The sequence below is a fragment of the Alternaria postmessia genome (assembly GCF_024291825.1).
Source record: "Alternaria postmessia strain BMP 2775 chromosome Unknown scaffold_12, whole genome shotgun sequence".
NCBI lineage: Eukaryota > Fungi > Ascomycota > Dothideomycetes > Pleosporales > Pleosporaceae > Alternaria > Alternaria postmessia.
This window is the reverse complement of record NW_026260085.1, coordinates 96,652-111,894: the sequence shown is the minus strand read 5'-3', so window position 1 is coordinate 111,894 and position 15,243 is coordinate 96,652. Positions and strand designations below refer to the sequence as shown.

Here is a 15,243-nt window from a genome sequence, read left to right as displayed (position 1 = left end):
ACACAGTAGATGAACGACGGAAAGAGATCACGATAATATCAAGTATACGGGCGCCTCGCCAATTTGAGAAAACATCAGAAGACTGGGTAGACGTCTATTCAAGCAACTTCAGTGTAACAGAACAGCCTTTACATGCACCCCGCTGTCAAATCCGTAGCCAGGAAGTTGCAGAGAGTCTTGCAAGCTCGTTGATGAAGTAGAGGAAACGCAGGTCAATTAGGTACTGAGAGGCTTGACCCAAAATGATTTGGGTACAAGAAGCAGGGGGTTTCATAAACTGTTGAGACAAGAGCGCCGTGCTAATGGCGATTCCAATCAAAGCCACTGCAATCTAGAACACACGACCCTTTGTCTGCTTCATAGCGATAATGTCAATGTTTCGCCACATGAGCACTCCAGCCGTACCAATAACCCAAGCTGCAGTTCCCGCAATGAACAGATACCTCTGCGCATCTCCGTATGCCCTCTGAACAGCCAAGCGAGTAGGTGATCCAACAGGGTAAGACAACTGTGTGACGATATCCGCGTAGATCATTAAGAGATTCGGGAGGTCTTCAGCAGGGAGGTACAACATAAGCCTTTTGGGAACCACGTCCTGCCAGATTGCCGAAGAGACAGTCAGCCCAACGGCCGAACCGACGCTTCCGCACATGGATACTAGGGCGATGGCCACAGCGAAGTATTGCTGTTCTTTCACAGCGGCCAAAATTGCGATCTCGGTCGTAATTGTCATTACTCCGCCACCGAATGCGACAAAGATTTGGCACATGACAATGTATCCGATATTGTCGGTAGGCTGGCGGAAGTGGATGAGTAGTGCAGTCCCGAGGACCACTAGCGGAATCGAACAGAAAAGGGTGACAGGCTTGAAGCGACCGGTCCAGGACATGAAGGCGCCAATGAGGGCGGCGAAGACGTAACCGCCAACTGTATATGTCGACATGATGTAGCTGGCATGCGTAACACTCATGTTGAAGACGACCTGAAGGATAGACGTGAAGTACATACTCCAGCACATATAGCTGAAGAATAGTGCAAAAGATAGGATACAGGCTCCAGCGACGGTGCGATCTAGAAGGAGTTTCCAGGGAATGAAGCAGATCTTTGCGAAGAAACGCTCCCAGATTCCAAAGAGAATCAGGAGGACGATGCCGAAAACCAGGAAGCAGATAATCATAGGAGAATCCCATCCTTTTGCTTGCAGCGCGTATAGGTTGAATGGCAGGAGGAAGAAAGCGATACCGACAGAGAGGGTAAGTAGACCAACAGCGTCGAACTCGCGTACGTAGTATCTGAGCGATTCCAAGAAGGTACGTCCGCTCGAATGTTTCGGAACAAGACCAGCTTTCTTCGCCTTGAAATAATGGTACATGAACAGTCCAAACAAAGGAAGCGTAACTGCTGGGATAAGGATAGCTTCCATTCCAAACGCCCAACGCCAACCAGCTCCGTTGAGGAAGGCCGTCGAAATCGGTCCGCCGAGCCATGCGGTGATGAGATAAGATGAGCAGCACAGGGACTGAATGAGACCGCGGTGGCGCAACGAAGTTGTATCCGCGATGAACACGCTCAGACTGTATCCAACTCCATTGATACCGACGGTGTAGAAAACCTGCGACGCAGCGTATGCTTCCACGTTGTTACAGGCAGCTGACATGATAAGTCCAGCAGTGGCGAGTACAGCGCAAAGAAGGAACCCCTGTGGGCGACCGAAAACATCCAGTGTCTTGGCTATACTGAGATTTGTTACGCCTCCAATGACAGAGCTTAGAACACTGGTTGTAGGCGTGAGAGAGTGGAAGGCGAAGGAGGAGGTGACGTAGGGGATCAAGGCGCCGCTAACTCCTGCTACGAGGCCTTGGATAAAGTAGACAAGCCAGATGAGAATATAGGCCGTGATCAAAGATGCGGTTGTCCAGGAGAGGGTCACGGCTTCGACGGCTTGTACACCAGCCTGGTAGTTGGCGTCGACAGTGTTGTTTCCATCTGCGGTGCCGACATGGTCTGCATCTTTCTCTGAGCCTTGAAGGCTTCCGTGAGAGCCATCATGTACTTGGCTAAGAGCAGCCTTGTGCTCGACTTCGGGATCGTTTAGCATGGCTCGTCGCGTAACCTGAGCAATAGGTCTACAGTTTGCGGATGTCGTTTCACTGGAGATTGAAGGTGAAGAGGGTTCAGACTGGGAAGAGAGCGAAAAGACTTGTAACGGAAGCAACATGCAGAGCCTCAAAGCCGCGACTGCACCAAAAGATAAAGAACTGAGAACGTTTTTGACAAGATCGAGACCAATGTAAGCCGATAAGGATTTCAGGAGACCTTCAAGCCTTTCGTCCCATTTCGTGGCGAGTAAGACTCGAAGAGGCAATGGCACCGACTGTCAGGATCAGACGTGCATCGTAGGCGTGGCGTTTTCTTGCTCATACCTTCTCCACGGGCTACGTCGTAACACGCAAATCACATGAAAAATGGGTCACCAGCTTGGCAGAGGGATGAAGAAAGCACGTTCTCTTATTCTTGTAGCTCCCCACGCGTACGTGTGGTAAGCCTCTCCCGTCGGGTCGGTACGTTCTGCCAATGGCACCTGCTTCCTCCCACCCCTAAAGCACCTATCAGCGGGAACACGCCGGGTAAGATCCAACACCGACGACTTTCGCAAGGTTAAGGTATACCGTCGCCGTGTGGCTCGTATGCTGTCTGGTCTGCAACTTGCTCAATTGCGTCTAGCGAGAACGCCCGGGTACCAGGAATTAGCTCTAATGTGCTCAACCTCGACTTTGTGTCCAGCCCTGTGGATGCAGCTGCGCACAAAGGTCGATAGCCGTCAGCAACAGCCAATAGTTAGTTACATACAATACAGGCTGCGCCAATGGTGGGCCTGTGTCCTTCGTTCAAGTCTCTGCATGCATGCGTCCAGCGCACATCCCTTGCTGACATGTGGTAAGCTGAGCTTCCAGATCAGAACAGTTGAGCAGTCATCGAAGAAAGAATACCCCGTAAAAATGCGGTTCATCCGTAGAGTTGTTGTCGTACAAGGTCAGCCCCGAATTACGAGCCAAAGTCCATCTTGAGCGCAATCTTCGGCATGCCATCATCCTCCCTACTCGCCTCCTGCCTTCTCGGCCCTTGCCCACTCTTCAATACACTTTCCATGAAACTCCTCTGCTCGGTGTCTAATCCAGTCACCACACCCCTGAATGCTTGTTGATCCGCACTAGCGATTTCCAGCAACCGCGCCGCAGTTTCCTGGCTAGCCTTGGGCTCCTTCCGCGCTCGTGCTAGCAAGGCAGGTATTATAATCTTAGTTGCAGTCTGTCGCTGTGATGGTTGGGGCAATGTGGAGATGAACGTGACAAGAGTCTGTGCGAGAGTTGTACGTGAATCGTCGAGGCCCTCAACATCAGAGGCTGATGCGAGGAACGAAAGGGTTGGTGGAAGTATGAGCTTTGCGATGCTTGTCTCGAGAGCACCCTTCTTGGGTAGGAGGAGGAGTGAGCGACAGCAACCTGCTGCTACCTTGCTTGTTGTTACGGTGCCGAGACAGTCGAATAGGTCATCAATGAAACGCTTGACGAGTGGGTCGTCGGGCGAAAACGCAGAGGCTACAGAGCTCAGTAAGATTGTAGTCGCAAGAATCGTATTCTTCTCGCATGCAAGGGCGGCATCAAACTCGCGTTGTTGCGCGTATCTCAAAATTGCAAGGAAACGCGCTAATGTTGCACGAAGTTGCTTGCTAGTATCGTCCGTACCTTCGGCATGTGGCGCAAGGCTAGTGATGAAGCGCTTGAAAATCGGGAGTGCTTGCGGAATGACTGTTGTTTGACATGCTCCGGTGCTTAGTATAGTTGCAAAGATGTGAAGGATGCAAGCGTGGAGGTCGGCTTTGATGATCGACGGGAAAACTTGCGCGGCGTCCACGAGCGCGGATAGGGCAGTTGTTAGCAGAGCGACCGCCTCCTCATTCATCTCGTGGCGTGCTTTTGCTTTGCTATCTTCTAACCCAGGTACTAGTCCGGACAGTACCAGTACCATAATTTTGGTCAATTCGAACAGCTGATCGATATCTTCAGAAAGATGCTCATCAGCAGCGGTAGCTCCCTGGTCTCTCCGCGCAGATGGATGGCCAAGGCACAGATTCCTTGTAATCTCAACAATGACCGTCTGAACTGTCAAACCCTCGGTAAGCACCAAGCGATCGAGCATATCCATAGTTTCCGAGAAGATAACTTCCCGGTAGATTGCATAACCGGATACTGACGGTCGTAGGATCTTCTTCAGTGCCTGGAGAATCTCCAATATTTGCTCCTTGGAAGCCTGTAGGTCACCTGGACGACCCGCTAATGCTTCAAAGGCGAGTCCAAAGAGCACAAAAAAGAAGGCAACGGGCTCGTCGCGGTAGTTGATGTGACCAGACTTTCCATTAGGCGCAGTTTCGGACAGTTCGGTTTTGCCATCTAAGGCGTCGAAGACAAACTCGCTGTCTTCGTCGATAAGGCTGGCGATGGCGTCTACCAGGTTTAGCCAGGTGTCTTGGTAAAACTGCAGTATATTAGCACGTGTTGGACATCGTCAACGGCTATGTGTACCTTCAATAATGTCTCGCGATTAAGCGCTGCATAGATCGTGTCGAGACTTCCAGACAGAGAGGCCGAGCCCATGGAAGAGGAAATGTCAGGCTCGAACCTCAGACGGGCATACTCTCGTAGCGATGCCAGCCAGAGAGGAGTTAGTTTCGCAATATGTGGCTTCAATACATCCACCAAATAGCTCTGCTCAGCACTCGCAATCTGTAGCTCAGCCCAGGCGGAGAAGACCGCCATCTTAACCATGACTTGTGCATTGGAGCTGAGTCCCTTGAGATCGCCGATGGCTGCAGTTTCTGATTCGCTAGAGAAGTTCTCGAGCGCTGAGACAAGCAGCTTGAGGATACGACCCATTCGATCTACATCGGTCACGATACCGGTGGCGATGAACGTAGCGCAAACGTTAACAGCTTCAGCTGCGAGTTCGGGCGATGAGTCTGCTGCGAAGGCTGGCGTGAGAGCTGAACCAATTTGAGCCTGGTACTGCTCAAGCAGAGTGACTTCAGCGAAATCGGGGTCAGGTGTTTTGCCAAACAGCTTGAGCACTTGATCGATGATCTTCAGACCGCGGATCCTCAGCTGCACCACACCGGCTGTAGATGCAGAGAAAGCGATACGCACGACATCAGCGATCCTCTGCTGCAATGCCATAACGCAAGGCGATTCCTCTCGGAATGTAGCCTCTTTGCTCACCATTGCCACAAGCTCGCTCAAGCAATCCATACCGAAAGTACGAACTTGCCATTTTAGTAGTTCCTGACTGACTTGTGCACCATCTCCAGCTTCAGCTCCAGGGGCATTAGATGCTGATGCGAAGCCAGCGACTTCCTCGTCCTGCAGATCCGTCGCTCCTGCTTTTGGCTTTACTTCGATCTTGTCTTGCGTCTCGACCTTTTTCGTTTTGGTAAGCACTGAGTGGCAGCGTTGTACCCAAGTCGCAGTGTCTGATAACCCTGTTTGGTGCAGCCAGTTGCGGATGATGTTGCGCACGACCTCGTGCTCCGAATCACGATCGAGCACGTGCCACAGCTGGTCTTCGAGGCCAGGATCAGCAGCGCGAATGACTTCTTCCGTGTTGCGTCGCATAAGGTTGTGCAATCCATCGATAGCCATGTCTCTGATCTGTGCAGAACTGCTCTCGACGGACCGCTGCAGTTGTTTGACGTAAGCTGAGAACTCCATGTGACCTGGCGCATACAGCGAGATGTGTTCCTGGCAACGCAAACTCTCAATCACAACCAATTCATCCGCATCGCCCTGGAACAAGTTTACGAGGGTCATGATAAGGTCTCGTGCTTTTGCAACATCCTGCAGGTCTGGTCCGAGTACGTTGATAGTGCTATCAACGCATCGCGCAATGACGGCGGGTGAGGGTATATCGATCTCTATATTCGAAGATGCGAGAGACGCCGACTCGTCGTTGTGTGTGTCTGCGGCATATAGTTGTGCCAGCATACCAAGCGTACTGGTGACATAACTGGAGAAAGAGAGTCCAGCGGAGTCAGCTACCCTTGATAGGCTGTCGATGGCCCAGAAGTGCACGACTGGATGTGGATCGTTGCCCAGTGACATCAGTATTCCGAGAATGTTCTTGAGGTGAAAGCCAGCAGCCATGCCACCGAGCTGAGAGTGGATACATCCAAGAGCGACGGCATAACCGGAACGAGCATTAGGTTCACGGTTAGCAACAATCTGATCGACCAGGTAGTTGACTTCTGTGGTCGTAAGAGCGTTTCCAGAGCTATTGCACAAGCGTCCCAATGCTTCACCAGCAAGGTTCCGTATGAACGGGTCAGGAAGGATAACAAAGAGCTAATGAAGTCAGTACAAGGAAGACAGAAACAACTTTATACGCGACTTACGTGCAGCAAATCTTGCATCACCTTTTCGACCGCTGGTCCCTTGAGGCTGCCAGGAGCCGAGCGAGTTTCCTTGACTGCAACTTTCAAAGCAGATAACACAGCATATGCAATGTTGACCATCATAGCCGTCTTTCTGTTAATATCACGCTGCAGACTACCAGCCGATAAGAAGGATGTCATCTGCTCTAGAATACTTTCCTGAATCCTAGCTGTTTGTAATGGGAGACATATGGCGAATAGCTGAAGTGCTGCGTTGACAACTTCCGTAGCTGGTGGGTCAGGGAGCTCGTGGTTCTCGTCCGATGCCCTGATATACAAGGATATCGAATCGTGTTCGCGAGCCCCGCAGATGGGCGAAAGAAGTGTGCGATCAATAATGGCCTCAGATCCATGCCTCGTGAGCCAGTGATGATGGGTACCAGTTTCTTGCTCTCCAGGAAGAGGCTTTATGTCGAATCCCCGCACCAATCCAGTGACTCCAAAGCCATGGTTATCCGCCACCTCCCAAATGCTCTCAAAAGTTCCTGCTGCACTGGCAATCGCAGTACTGAAAGAGCTCGTGGTGTAGTTGTCGGGCTCTGCAAAGGACGCAATAGCGAAAGGTAGCAGATTTGTCTGGAGTAGGACCTCGTGGGTGCTGGCCGGACTCAGTTCAACAAGTCTGGTGTAACATTGGAGTACCCTCCTCCGTACCATCAGGTCGAAGTCGTGGAGCTGAAGCGCGGGGGAAAGACGTTGAGACATGTCGTCGGTTGTCTTCTTAGCCGGCAAAGTGTTCAAGAACATGGTCGTGTTCTGCAACATCGCGGCTAATCTCTTGGTAACATCCAGTGTCAATATACGGCTGTTGAACTCCAGAAATGTCAAGATGGAACCTAGTGCGCACTCTCGAACATGTGCCAGGAAACACAATTCTAGGTAGTTCCTTTGCACCATGTTGTCTCTATTCAGTGGTTTGGGGAGTGCGTTTTTCCACAAGAGAAGTAACTGTGACAGATGTATCTTGACAAAGTTGGGACCGAGCGTCATCAAACCTCCAATCAAGATCCAAGCAACTTGAATTTGGGTAGATCCAATTCTCAGATCTGAATTACTTGCAGACTTGAGCAGAGAAGTGGCCTGTGATAGTACTCTTGAGTTTACATCTACAGATCCATGGAGGGGTTGAGACGTAGATGTGCTGAGTACGGCAGAAAGGCCGTTGGCCAAACCGACACACTTCCTAGGTGATTGTCTTGGTCCAGCAAGGAGGCCAAGCTCTCGATTGACGCTGTTCATGCATATGGTGACCGCTGGAAGTAACTGAAGAGGACACGCAAGTACGAACGAGCGAAGACAGGCTGAGGCTGTTACCTGAACTGTATAACTGGGATGCTGCAAAACCTGAAGGAGTGCATCGCGGCAGGAGTCGGCAATAACGTTGGTGGCCGATCCTAAACTGTTGAACAGCGAGGATAGGGTACTCAGAGCCCCAATGAGGGTCTGTTTCGTCGGCTCTGGACGTTCTTTGAGCGCTTGGGGGTAGTCCTTCAGAATCTCATTTACCAAGAACCTTGCAGCATTGAGCTGACCAGATTCTCCAAGCATTTCGCGGCCGATGACTGATTCCAAGATGACGGCGACAAACTTCCTCGTACTAAGTGTGCGGTAGCGGTTCTGGACGATGATGTTGTTGCTGAGAAGATCGGTGAATAAACTTCGCGCAATCTCTGGGTATTTGGTCTCGATGATCTGTTCGCCTAGGCCCTTGATTGTCTTGATATAGCACACAGCGATTCCAGCTCTTGCGCGGTTACCAGCCTGGGGTCGGCAGTATTGTGTTGAAAGCAGTTTGAGCAGACTTGCTATTGTGAATGAGAGCTGTGTAGCCGACTTTCTAGGCGCTGGAGATTCAGAGCGCTCCATAACCATGTCATCGCCATCATCGTCGCCAGGTTTCTTCTTTTTCTTCTTCTGCGCAGTCGATGAACGGGTGATACCAAGGATCGGAAGGTCGACTGGCGCGTTCTCAGAATAGTTCTTCACCAAGGCCGCGCTGATGCACGAAGCAACAGCATGTCTCACAGACGATGAAGGACTGTCGATGGCCTTCCAAGCCACGTTTTGCAGTTTGTCAAAGTCATTGGAGTTGTCGAAGAAAGGTGTGTGTCGGAGCAGTTGTTCGAGACAGTAGCAAACAGCTGTCTGTACGAGATAGGACTTGTCGCTACCAGTATTGCGTGCCTGCTTCCAAGCATCTCTTGCGATGAGCTCATCGGCGTGTGAGCTAACCCCTTTGAAGACCTTCCCTACAGCCTTGAACACTGCCGCTCGCAGTCCAGTGTAGTTTTGCGAAAACTTGACGAGACCCAGTAGCGACTTGACTGCGAGTGGTGATAGGCCTATAGCGCTGTCTCCTGCCGCCTCGAAGATGGCGCCCAAGCAATGCACAGCCGCGTGCTTCGTCCTGACGTCCTTGTCGCTCTTTCCCGCCGCATTGATTATGCCGACCGCCTCGTTGATAGACTCGAAGAGCAACTTCCGGTCTCCCTTCTCGAATATACCAGCGATGGCTCGTCCCAGGTTGTTTCGGATTACGCGTGTGGGGGCGGGGGATGCGAGGTTGATGATTTGGAATATCTCCTTCTTAATGTAGATCTGATGCGCCGAGGCACCGTCGCCATCTAGGGCAGCTACATGGCGGGCGAGGTCGGAACTGAAGGTCAGCAAGTACAGGTCTTGCTGCTCCGAAGGAAGCGCGTGGAGCTTCTTGATGTCGAGTTCAGGGTTGGAGGGGCCCTTGTCTGCGGCTGGCTCGTCTGCGGCCATGTCTGATGAGGAGATCGCGCGACTTAGGTCGTGTTATCGCAGTCTATCGCATCCGGCTGTTCATATCGTGGGGCGGCCTGGTCTTGACAGATGTCGAGTGTGGAGATGCTGGTGGGTGCAGGTGGGATTGCGGACCCCCGTCTTGGCAGGCACGATGTGCATCTCCAACTTTTGTTACACGTGAAGATAGCAATCTATATCGATCTCCATGTCTATCCCAGTTCGCCGTGCAGTATTATCTGCTATCTCAAAGGACAGCGCGATAGCCTGCTCCTGTCGACATGTCCCACGCTCGAGGAATTGGCGCATACAAGAACAAGTGCGATGTTTGAGCACCACCCCAAATCTACAATCAGGCCACTCGTACGTCGTCCTCGCAATCCAACGGCACGCCTCTGACACAACATAGCAAGTGGGCGACTATCAAACATGACAAAGCCAAAAACGATGCTGGCAAATCCAAGCAGCGGTCTCTCATGACCCGCGACATCACCAACGCCGTCAAGCTCGCTGGCCCAAATCCCGACCTAAACCCCCGCCTTGCCCTTGCAATTTCCACCGCAAAGAAGTCCGCCGTGCCAAAAGCCTCTATCGAAGCCGCAATAGCCCGTGGGCAAGGTCTCTCCGCATCAGGTGCCGCTCTCGAGAACGTCCTACTCGAAGCGATCTTACCGCCCTCCATCGCCACGATAGTCGAATGTCAAACAGACAACAAGCTGCGCACCCTAGCCGACCTGCGCCTCCTTGTAAAAGAGGCAGGTGGCAGTGTATCAACGGTAGCCTTCATGTTTGAGAAAAAAGGTCGGATAATATTACGAAAGAAAGATGGTGTTGGGGTCGACGAAGTACTAGAGCCGGCTTTAGACGCTGGTGTATTGGATGTCGACGAGGATGCCGAAGGGAGAGTCGTGCTATACACAGAACCTGCATCGACAAACAAGACGGCGGAGAAAATGGCCAAGGAGCTAGATCTTGAGATCGAGGAGAGTGAGATCATCTACGATCCTAATGAGGATACAAAGGTACCGTTGGAGGATGAGGGAGCGGCCAAAGAATTGAACAGCTTCCTGGATGACCTGCAGGAAGTGCAGGGTGTACAAGGAGTGTATATGAACTGGACAAAAGGTAGCATAGGAGATGACGTCTGGGAGGAATTGAGAGGCAAGGTCAACGCGTGATCTCTGACTCCGGCCCTCCAGGCTGTTGTACATTTTTGTAATATACAGTGTTGTACAATACCGCTGATATCGGTGCGGACAAGATGTATCCCCGTGCTCAGCGCCTTTTGTGCAAGTGACTTCATGACGTTTTAGGCTGTAACTTCATGCCTGTCTCATAGTCGCTTCTCGTCTTGTTTATTTGTCATTCGGTGCCTTTCGTCGGCCCAGTCCCCATGTCTACTCCTCCCTTCCAGTACCCAGCTCCCTCAGCCTCTCCTGCTCCTCCCTTCTCCTCTTGTTCTCCAGATTCCTCTGCTTCAACCTCTCCAACTCCTTTGCAATCTCATCCCTATCGTACGGTATCTTGTGCGTCTGGCCTGGCTTGGGCCAGAAATCGGGGACCGTGAATTTGCCGTCGAGATTTGTGCCGAAGTAGTACATGATGCTGATTGGGAAGAGAATGTACATTCCGAACTGGTAGGTCTGGTTAGTTACGCGCACGAGAGGGGTCCAGGTTCGGTTTTGATCGGAATATGATGAGTCGAATGGGACTCTTATGTGGTGGGCGCTTTCCATTATGTTGCGCAGAGTTTTCTGGGGGTTGTACGTACCTTGAATACTTCTAGATTAGGGCCACCCATCTTTGCGGTTTGTGGTTGGGGTAGTTTGCGACTTGCGGCGCGGCTCGAAACTTTGGCGCACAAGTGGAGTGATGATGGAGTCGAAGATGCACAGATCTGGTCGGTGATGGTTCGGCGATTAGCTTATATAGATCTAATCTCCAGCCTCAGCCAGCGCGTCAGTTTCCCCACGTCGAAGCTGGGGAAGCCGCGTCCTTCACATGCGTTCTCCGCTCCAAGCGTGTAATTTTTGCGCGATATTTCCTACTCTCCACAGCAATAGACTCAAAGCTTCCAAACGTATCATAATAATGCGCACATTCTCCTCATCTACCTACCTCACTCTGTCGCGTTCGGTTGCGCTCACAATGCTCATTCCGTCTCCGCATTCTAGCCTCGGTTCAATGACATCTCACCTAAGAATCTCCCTAAGAATCTCCCCAAGACTCCTACAGACGTGCACAATATCTTGAGCTCTATTCCGTCTCATCCATTCCAGACCTCAACACCACAACCACTTGTACAGCAAACACTCACCCAACATGTCTGACCAACCCATCCTAACGACCTACCACGGCAAAACCGCCATAATAACTCTCAATGTACCCAAGAAACTAAACGCTCTGGGTGCCGATGAATACTACCAGCTCGCACGCGCCATGAACGAAGTCGCAGCCAGAGATGACATCTACATCACCATCCTAACAGGCAAGGGACGTTTCTTCAGCGCCGGCGCAGACGTAACCTTTGGCTCCAAAACCGACGACAGTGCCATCGACGAAAGACACCAGTACCTAAAGTCCTTTGTGTCCAACAACCTACACATAACACATGCATTCTACACGCATCCCAAGATCCTCATCACAGCCCTAAACGGCCCAGCTGTCGGTCTCAGCGCTGCGTTGATCGCGTTCTCGGATTTCATCTACGCTGCGCCACATACCTTCCTCCTCACACCCTTCTCCTCCCTCGGTCTCGTAGCAGAAGGAAATGCAAGCATAGGCTTCGTCCGACGCCTCGGCATTTCAAAAGCGAACGAGGCGCTCATCATGTCAAAACGCATTACGTGTGACGAACTAGTAGCTACGGGATTCGTGAACAAAGTCATTGAAGCTGGAGTTGATGTCAAGAGCGAACAGTACGGTGAGAAGTTTCTGGGCGAGGTCAGGAAGGAGGTTGAGGAGAGACTGGGCGATCATCTCAACAGCGAGAGTTTAGTGTTGATCAAGGAGTTGATTCAGAAACCAATGAGGGAGGCGTTGGATCGCCAGGGTGTGGAAGAGGTTATGGGTGGGTTGCAGAGGTTTTTGAAGGGCGTGCCACAGAAGGAGTTTGCGAGACTCGCGAGTGGGGAGAAGAAGCATAAGCTGTAGGGATTTGTTCACGCAGGTTCGCTGAGAGATGGAATATATGCAGGCTCATCTGCCTCATGTTCATTTGCATCCAAATGTCTTGTTATATGCTGGTGCTCAACCCAATGACACGCCCTCGGTAGCCAAAAGCTCACCACCGAGCGCATCCTGCTGAGTCGGGCTTGCAATATCCACAACCGGTCTACTCGCTGTGGATGTATGATCCGCCAAATCCTCCAACGGACTGGGTCGATGAGGCGGTGGGTTCCTCCTCTTCTCCTCCTGCAACTGGTGTTGCACGTAACTTGTGTACCGTAGCGCAACGAAGAGCATAAATGCACTGACACCGACTGTAATGGCTGCACGGCGCGTAAGCACCCATCGGAGACCCTCGACCTCGGAGCGCGCGTCAGAGTTGAGGGCAACTGTGATCTTGTAGTTGAGTTCTTGGATCTAGCAGAATGTCAGTACACGTATCTTGCACAAGCCAGAGCAAGACTTGACATACCTTCGTCTCCATGTGTCTCTGTTCCTGCCTGACGGCCATTTTCCTGTCATCAAAAAGCCCTTTAAGCTCGTCTCTCAGCCCACCTGTCTCCTGTCCCAGCCTCTGCCCCAGGATATCGACCTCGTGTTGCAATTGTCCCCTCTCCGTGCGCATCCTCTCCATCTCTCCTTTCCTCGCATTTCCAATTTCGGTCTTCAATTCACTACATGCCGCGCGGAAAAGATACGTGTCATTTTCCACATTACTCTTGCTAACAAGACCTTCGCGCGCCAAAGCCATGTTATCCAAAAGCGTTTGTCGCACAGCTTTCATAATGGTAATGGATTGTTCGGGGGTGTATGACGATTGCGAGAGTTTGCGGACGAGACCATAAGTGTCAAAGTGGTGGACATATGGTGGCGTCTTCAAGTGCGGTGCCTTGTGAGACTCTTCTTCCGCGGCGGTGGGAATGTGGAGGACGCTATCGAGGGGTTTCGGATCGCCCGTCTTTGGAGGATCAGGCACTGGAGTCTTGGGCGGCTCAATCTCCTCAGTCGCGCTGGTCTTGCTGGGCGTGGATGGACTGGTAGTCGCTGTTGGCGCATCTTCCTCTACTTCTTCTTGTTCGTGAACGGGGTCTTGTGGAGGTTTCTCCGCGGTCGCTGGGTCTTTTTGTTGAGGTTCCTTCGGCGGCTCTTGTTCTAATGCTGGAGCTGTATGTTCATACGCCTTTCCGTATCGCTGCGGGATCGACTGCTCCGGCCGGCGGGATGAAGTCGTGAGATGACGACGTGCTCGTCGCGTGCGTGACGCATTCTCCTTTGCTATCGAAGCGCGCACGCGTGGCGATTTCGCCGGCTGGAACAGCATAGGCCATAGGAATGGCAATCTTGGGGCAGCCATATGGTCGTGTTGTCGGAATAGCGAAGTTCAAGCTTCAAGAAATGGATTCCTCAGATGCGAGATTTCGGGTAGCATCGGTAGGCCTTGGCGGGGGATCTGCCATCCTGAAGTGGACATCCATGCCGAAGTCGGGAACCTCCATAGCTCACCATCGGAAAAGTGGCTTGTCAATCGCGTGTCAATAAACCATGTTTGGTTCCGAGTAATTACATGACTTCGTCTTAAACATGCAAGGCCTTCTGACATTGTTCATCTCATCGTAGTGTGGATTGTAATGCTTCTAGATTGATACCGAATTGGATATGACGTAACTTTGTATGTGCTTTAGCGCCCTGTAGTTGCTTCACCTTTGCCGATCGAATTAAACCATAATAGCATCTACCGTATCCTCCGCAACAGCACTTAGTCGTCTACTGACACTCGGCGTTTTATCAGGTGTCCGGGCGCCATCAGAACCCTGCTCTCCATCTGCACGATGGCGGCTGAGAGGTGGTGGAAGTAGGAAATGTCGTAGCGAGCGAACGCGTACAGGCGTTCCATCGGGTTGGCATGGGGACGATGTGCGGAATGAGGGCACTCGAATTGGGGTTCCGGCTCCAAAAGGCGAAGGCGGTATGAACGAGTACCGAAAAGCAGGGTGTTGAGACTTACTCGGCTCTGCTTCAAAGACCTTCTGATGTGGGTGAAGGCGAGCATCTGAGGTGGTAAAAGTCGCGCTTGTGGAGACTCGTTCCGTATCATCACTCTTCTCTCTTTGCCTATAACTTGCTTAGCATACAACACACTCAAGGACTATCATCTACTGACTTGCATCTCTCACACAGCTGTGATGTGGATTTCATATGGAAGGGCCACAAAGCCAATGTGGCCAAGACACCGATGCATGTCAGTGTGACCATAAGTGCAGGATAGAGCCCGTAGAACCAGAATTCGAGCCAAGAATGCGCTGTGAAGGACTTCATAGTGGAATGTCTGCTATTTCGCCTGTAATACAAAGCCCACGAGTTAAATCGGAGCTATAGGATATGTTGGTACGTTTGGAGAGAACAGAGCTGACACAGTAGTCCCGAGGACGTGGACAGTGTCTTTATGGTCTCCACAGCAAGCGATCAGGCGCCCGTCCCGTCCCGTATGGCTCCTGCCGTACTGTACAACGAGAAATGACTACATCATAGGGTTTGTATGCAGGCTTGGGGCACTGTCTTGTGGTTGCTGGTTGATGAACCATTCCTCCGCCATCGCTACCTGTGATGATAGGCCAGATAGCACTCCAAGTCAAATCAAGAAATGTGATAGGGCAAGGGCCAGATAAGACGGATGAATCTGGCGGTCGCGGTCAGCGAGGTCGATAATGAGGCCCGAAGGATTTGAAACACGACTAGAGGTACACCTTGCTGTGCCGCATTTCATACGCTCAATAACACCGATCTTAGACAACTCTGGTCTCGTCTGGTGCTTGATTTCCAGTGAC

At 51.6% G+C, this 15,243-nt stretch overlaps 6 protein-coding genes across 6 annotated transcripts; 2 read left to right on the top strand and 4 right to left on the bottom strand.

Annotated features, from left to right (window-relative positions):
* Nucleotides 1–331: 331 nt before the first annotated feature.
* J4E82_002929 (uncharacterized protein) lies at nt 332–2,395 on the bottom strand (the record flags this gene model as incomplete). Its single annotated transcript, XM_051729224.1, is given in 2 exon segments — nt 332–2,374; nt 2,390–2,395. 2 exon segments carry the CDS (start codon nt 2,393–2,395, stop codon nt 332–334), a joined length of 2,049 nt encoding a protein of 682 aa, XP_051590939.1.
* Nucleotides 2,396–3,045: 650 nt separating this feature from the next.
* On the bottom strand, nt 3,046–9,250 carry J4E82_002928 (uncharacterized protein; the record flags this gene model as incomplete). Its single annotated transcript, XM_051729223.1, has 3 exons — nt 3,046–4,536; nt 4,584–6,392; nt 6,443–9,250. The coding sequence occupies 3 exons, from the start codon at nt 9,248–9,250 to the stop codon at nt 3,046–3,048; spliced, it is 6,108 nt and encodes a 2,035-aa protein (XP_051590938.1).
* A 208-nt stretch (nt 9,251–9,458) lies between these two features.
* On the top strand, nt 9,459–10,428 carry J4E82_002927 (uncharacterized protein; the record flags this gene model as incomplete). Its single annotated transcript, XM_051729222.1, has 2 exons — nt 9,459–9,613; nt 9,660–10,428. 2 exons carry the CDS (start codon nt 9,459–9,461, stop codon nt 10,426–10,428), a joined length of 924 nt encoding a protein of 307 aa, XP_051590937.1.
* Nucleotides 10,429–10,647: 219 nt separating this feature from the next.
* On the bottom strand, nt 10,648–11,051 carry J4E82_002926 (uncharacterized protein; the record flags this gene model as incomplete). Its single annotated transcript, XM_051729221.1, has 2 exons — nt 10,648–10,884; nt 11,022–11,051. The coding sequence occupies 2 exons, from the start codon at nt 11,049–11,051 to the stop codon at nt 10,648–10,650; spliced, it is 267 nt and encodes an 88-aa protein (XP_051590936.1).
* Nucleotides 11,052–11,572: 521 nt separating this feature from the next.
* Nucleotides 11,573–12,403, top strand: J4E82_002925 (uncharacterized protein; the record flags this gene model as incomplete). Its single annotated transcript, XM_051729220.1, has 1 exon — nt 11,573–12,403. The coding sequence occupies one exon, from the start codon at nt 11,573–11,575 to the stop codon at nt 12,401–12,403; it is 831 nt and encodes a 276-aa protein (XP_051590935.1).
* Nucleotides 12,404–12,499: 96 nt separating this feature from the next.
* J4E82_002924 (uncharacterized protein) lies at nt 12,500–13,772 on the bottom strand (the record flags this gene model as incomplete). The annotated part of the gene is made up of 2 exons (XM_051729219.1): nt 12,500–12,835; nt 12,891–13,772. The coding sequence occupies 2 exons, from the start codon at nt 13,770–13,772 to the stop codon at nt 12,500–12,502; spliced, it is 1,218 nt and encodes a 405-aa protein (XP_051590934.1).
* Between the last annotated feature and the right edge of the window lie 1,471 nt (nt 13,773–15,243).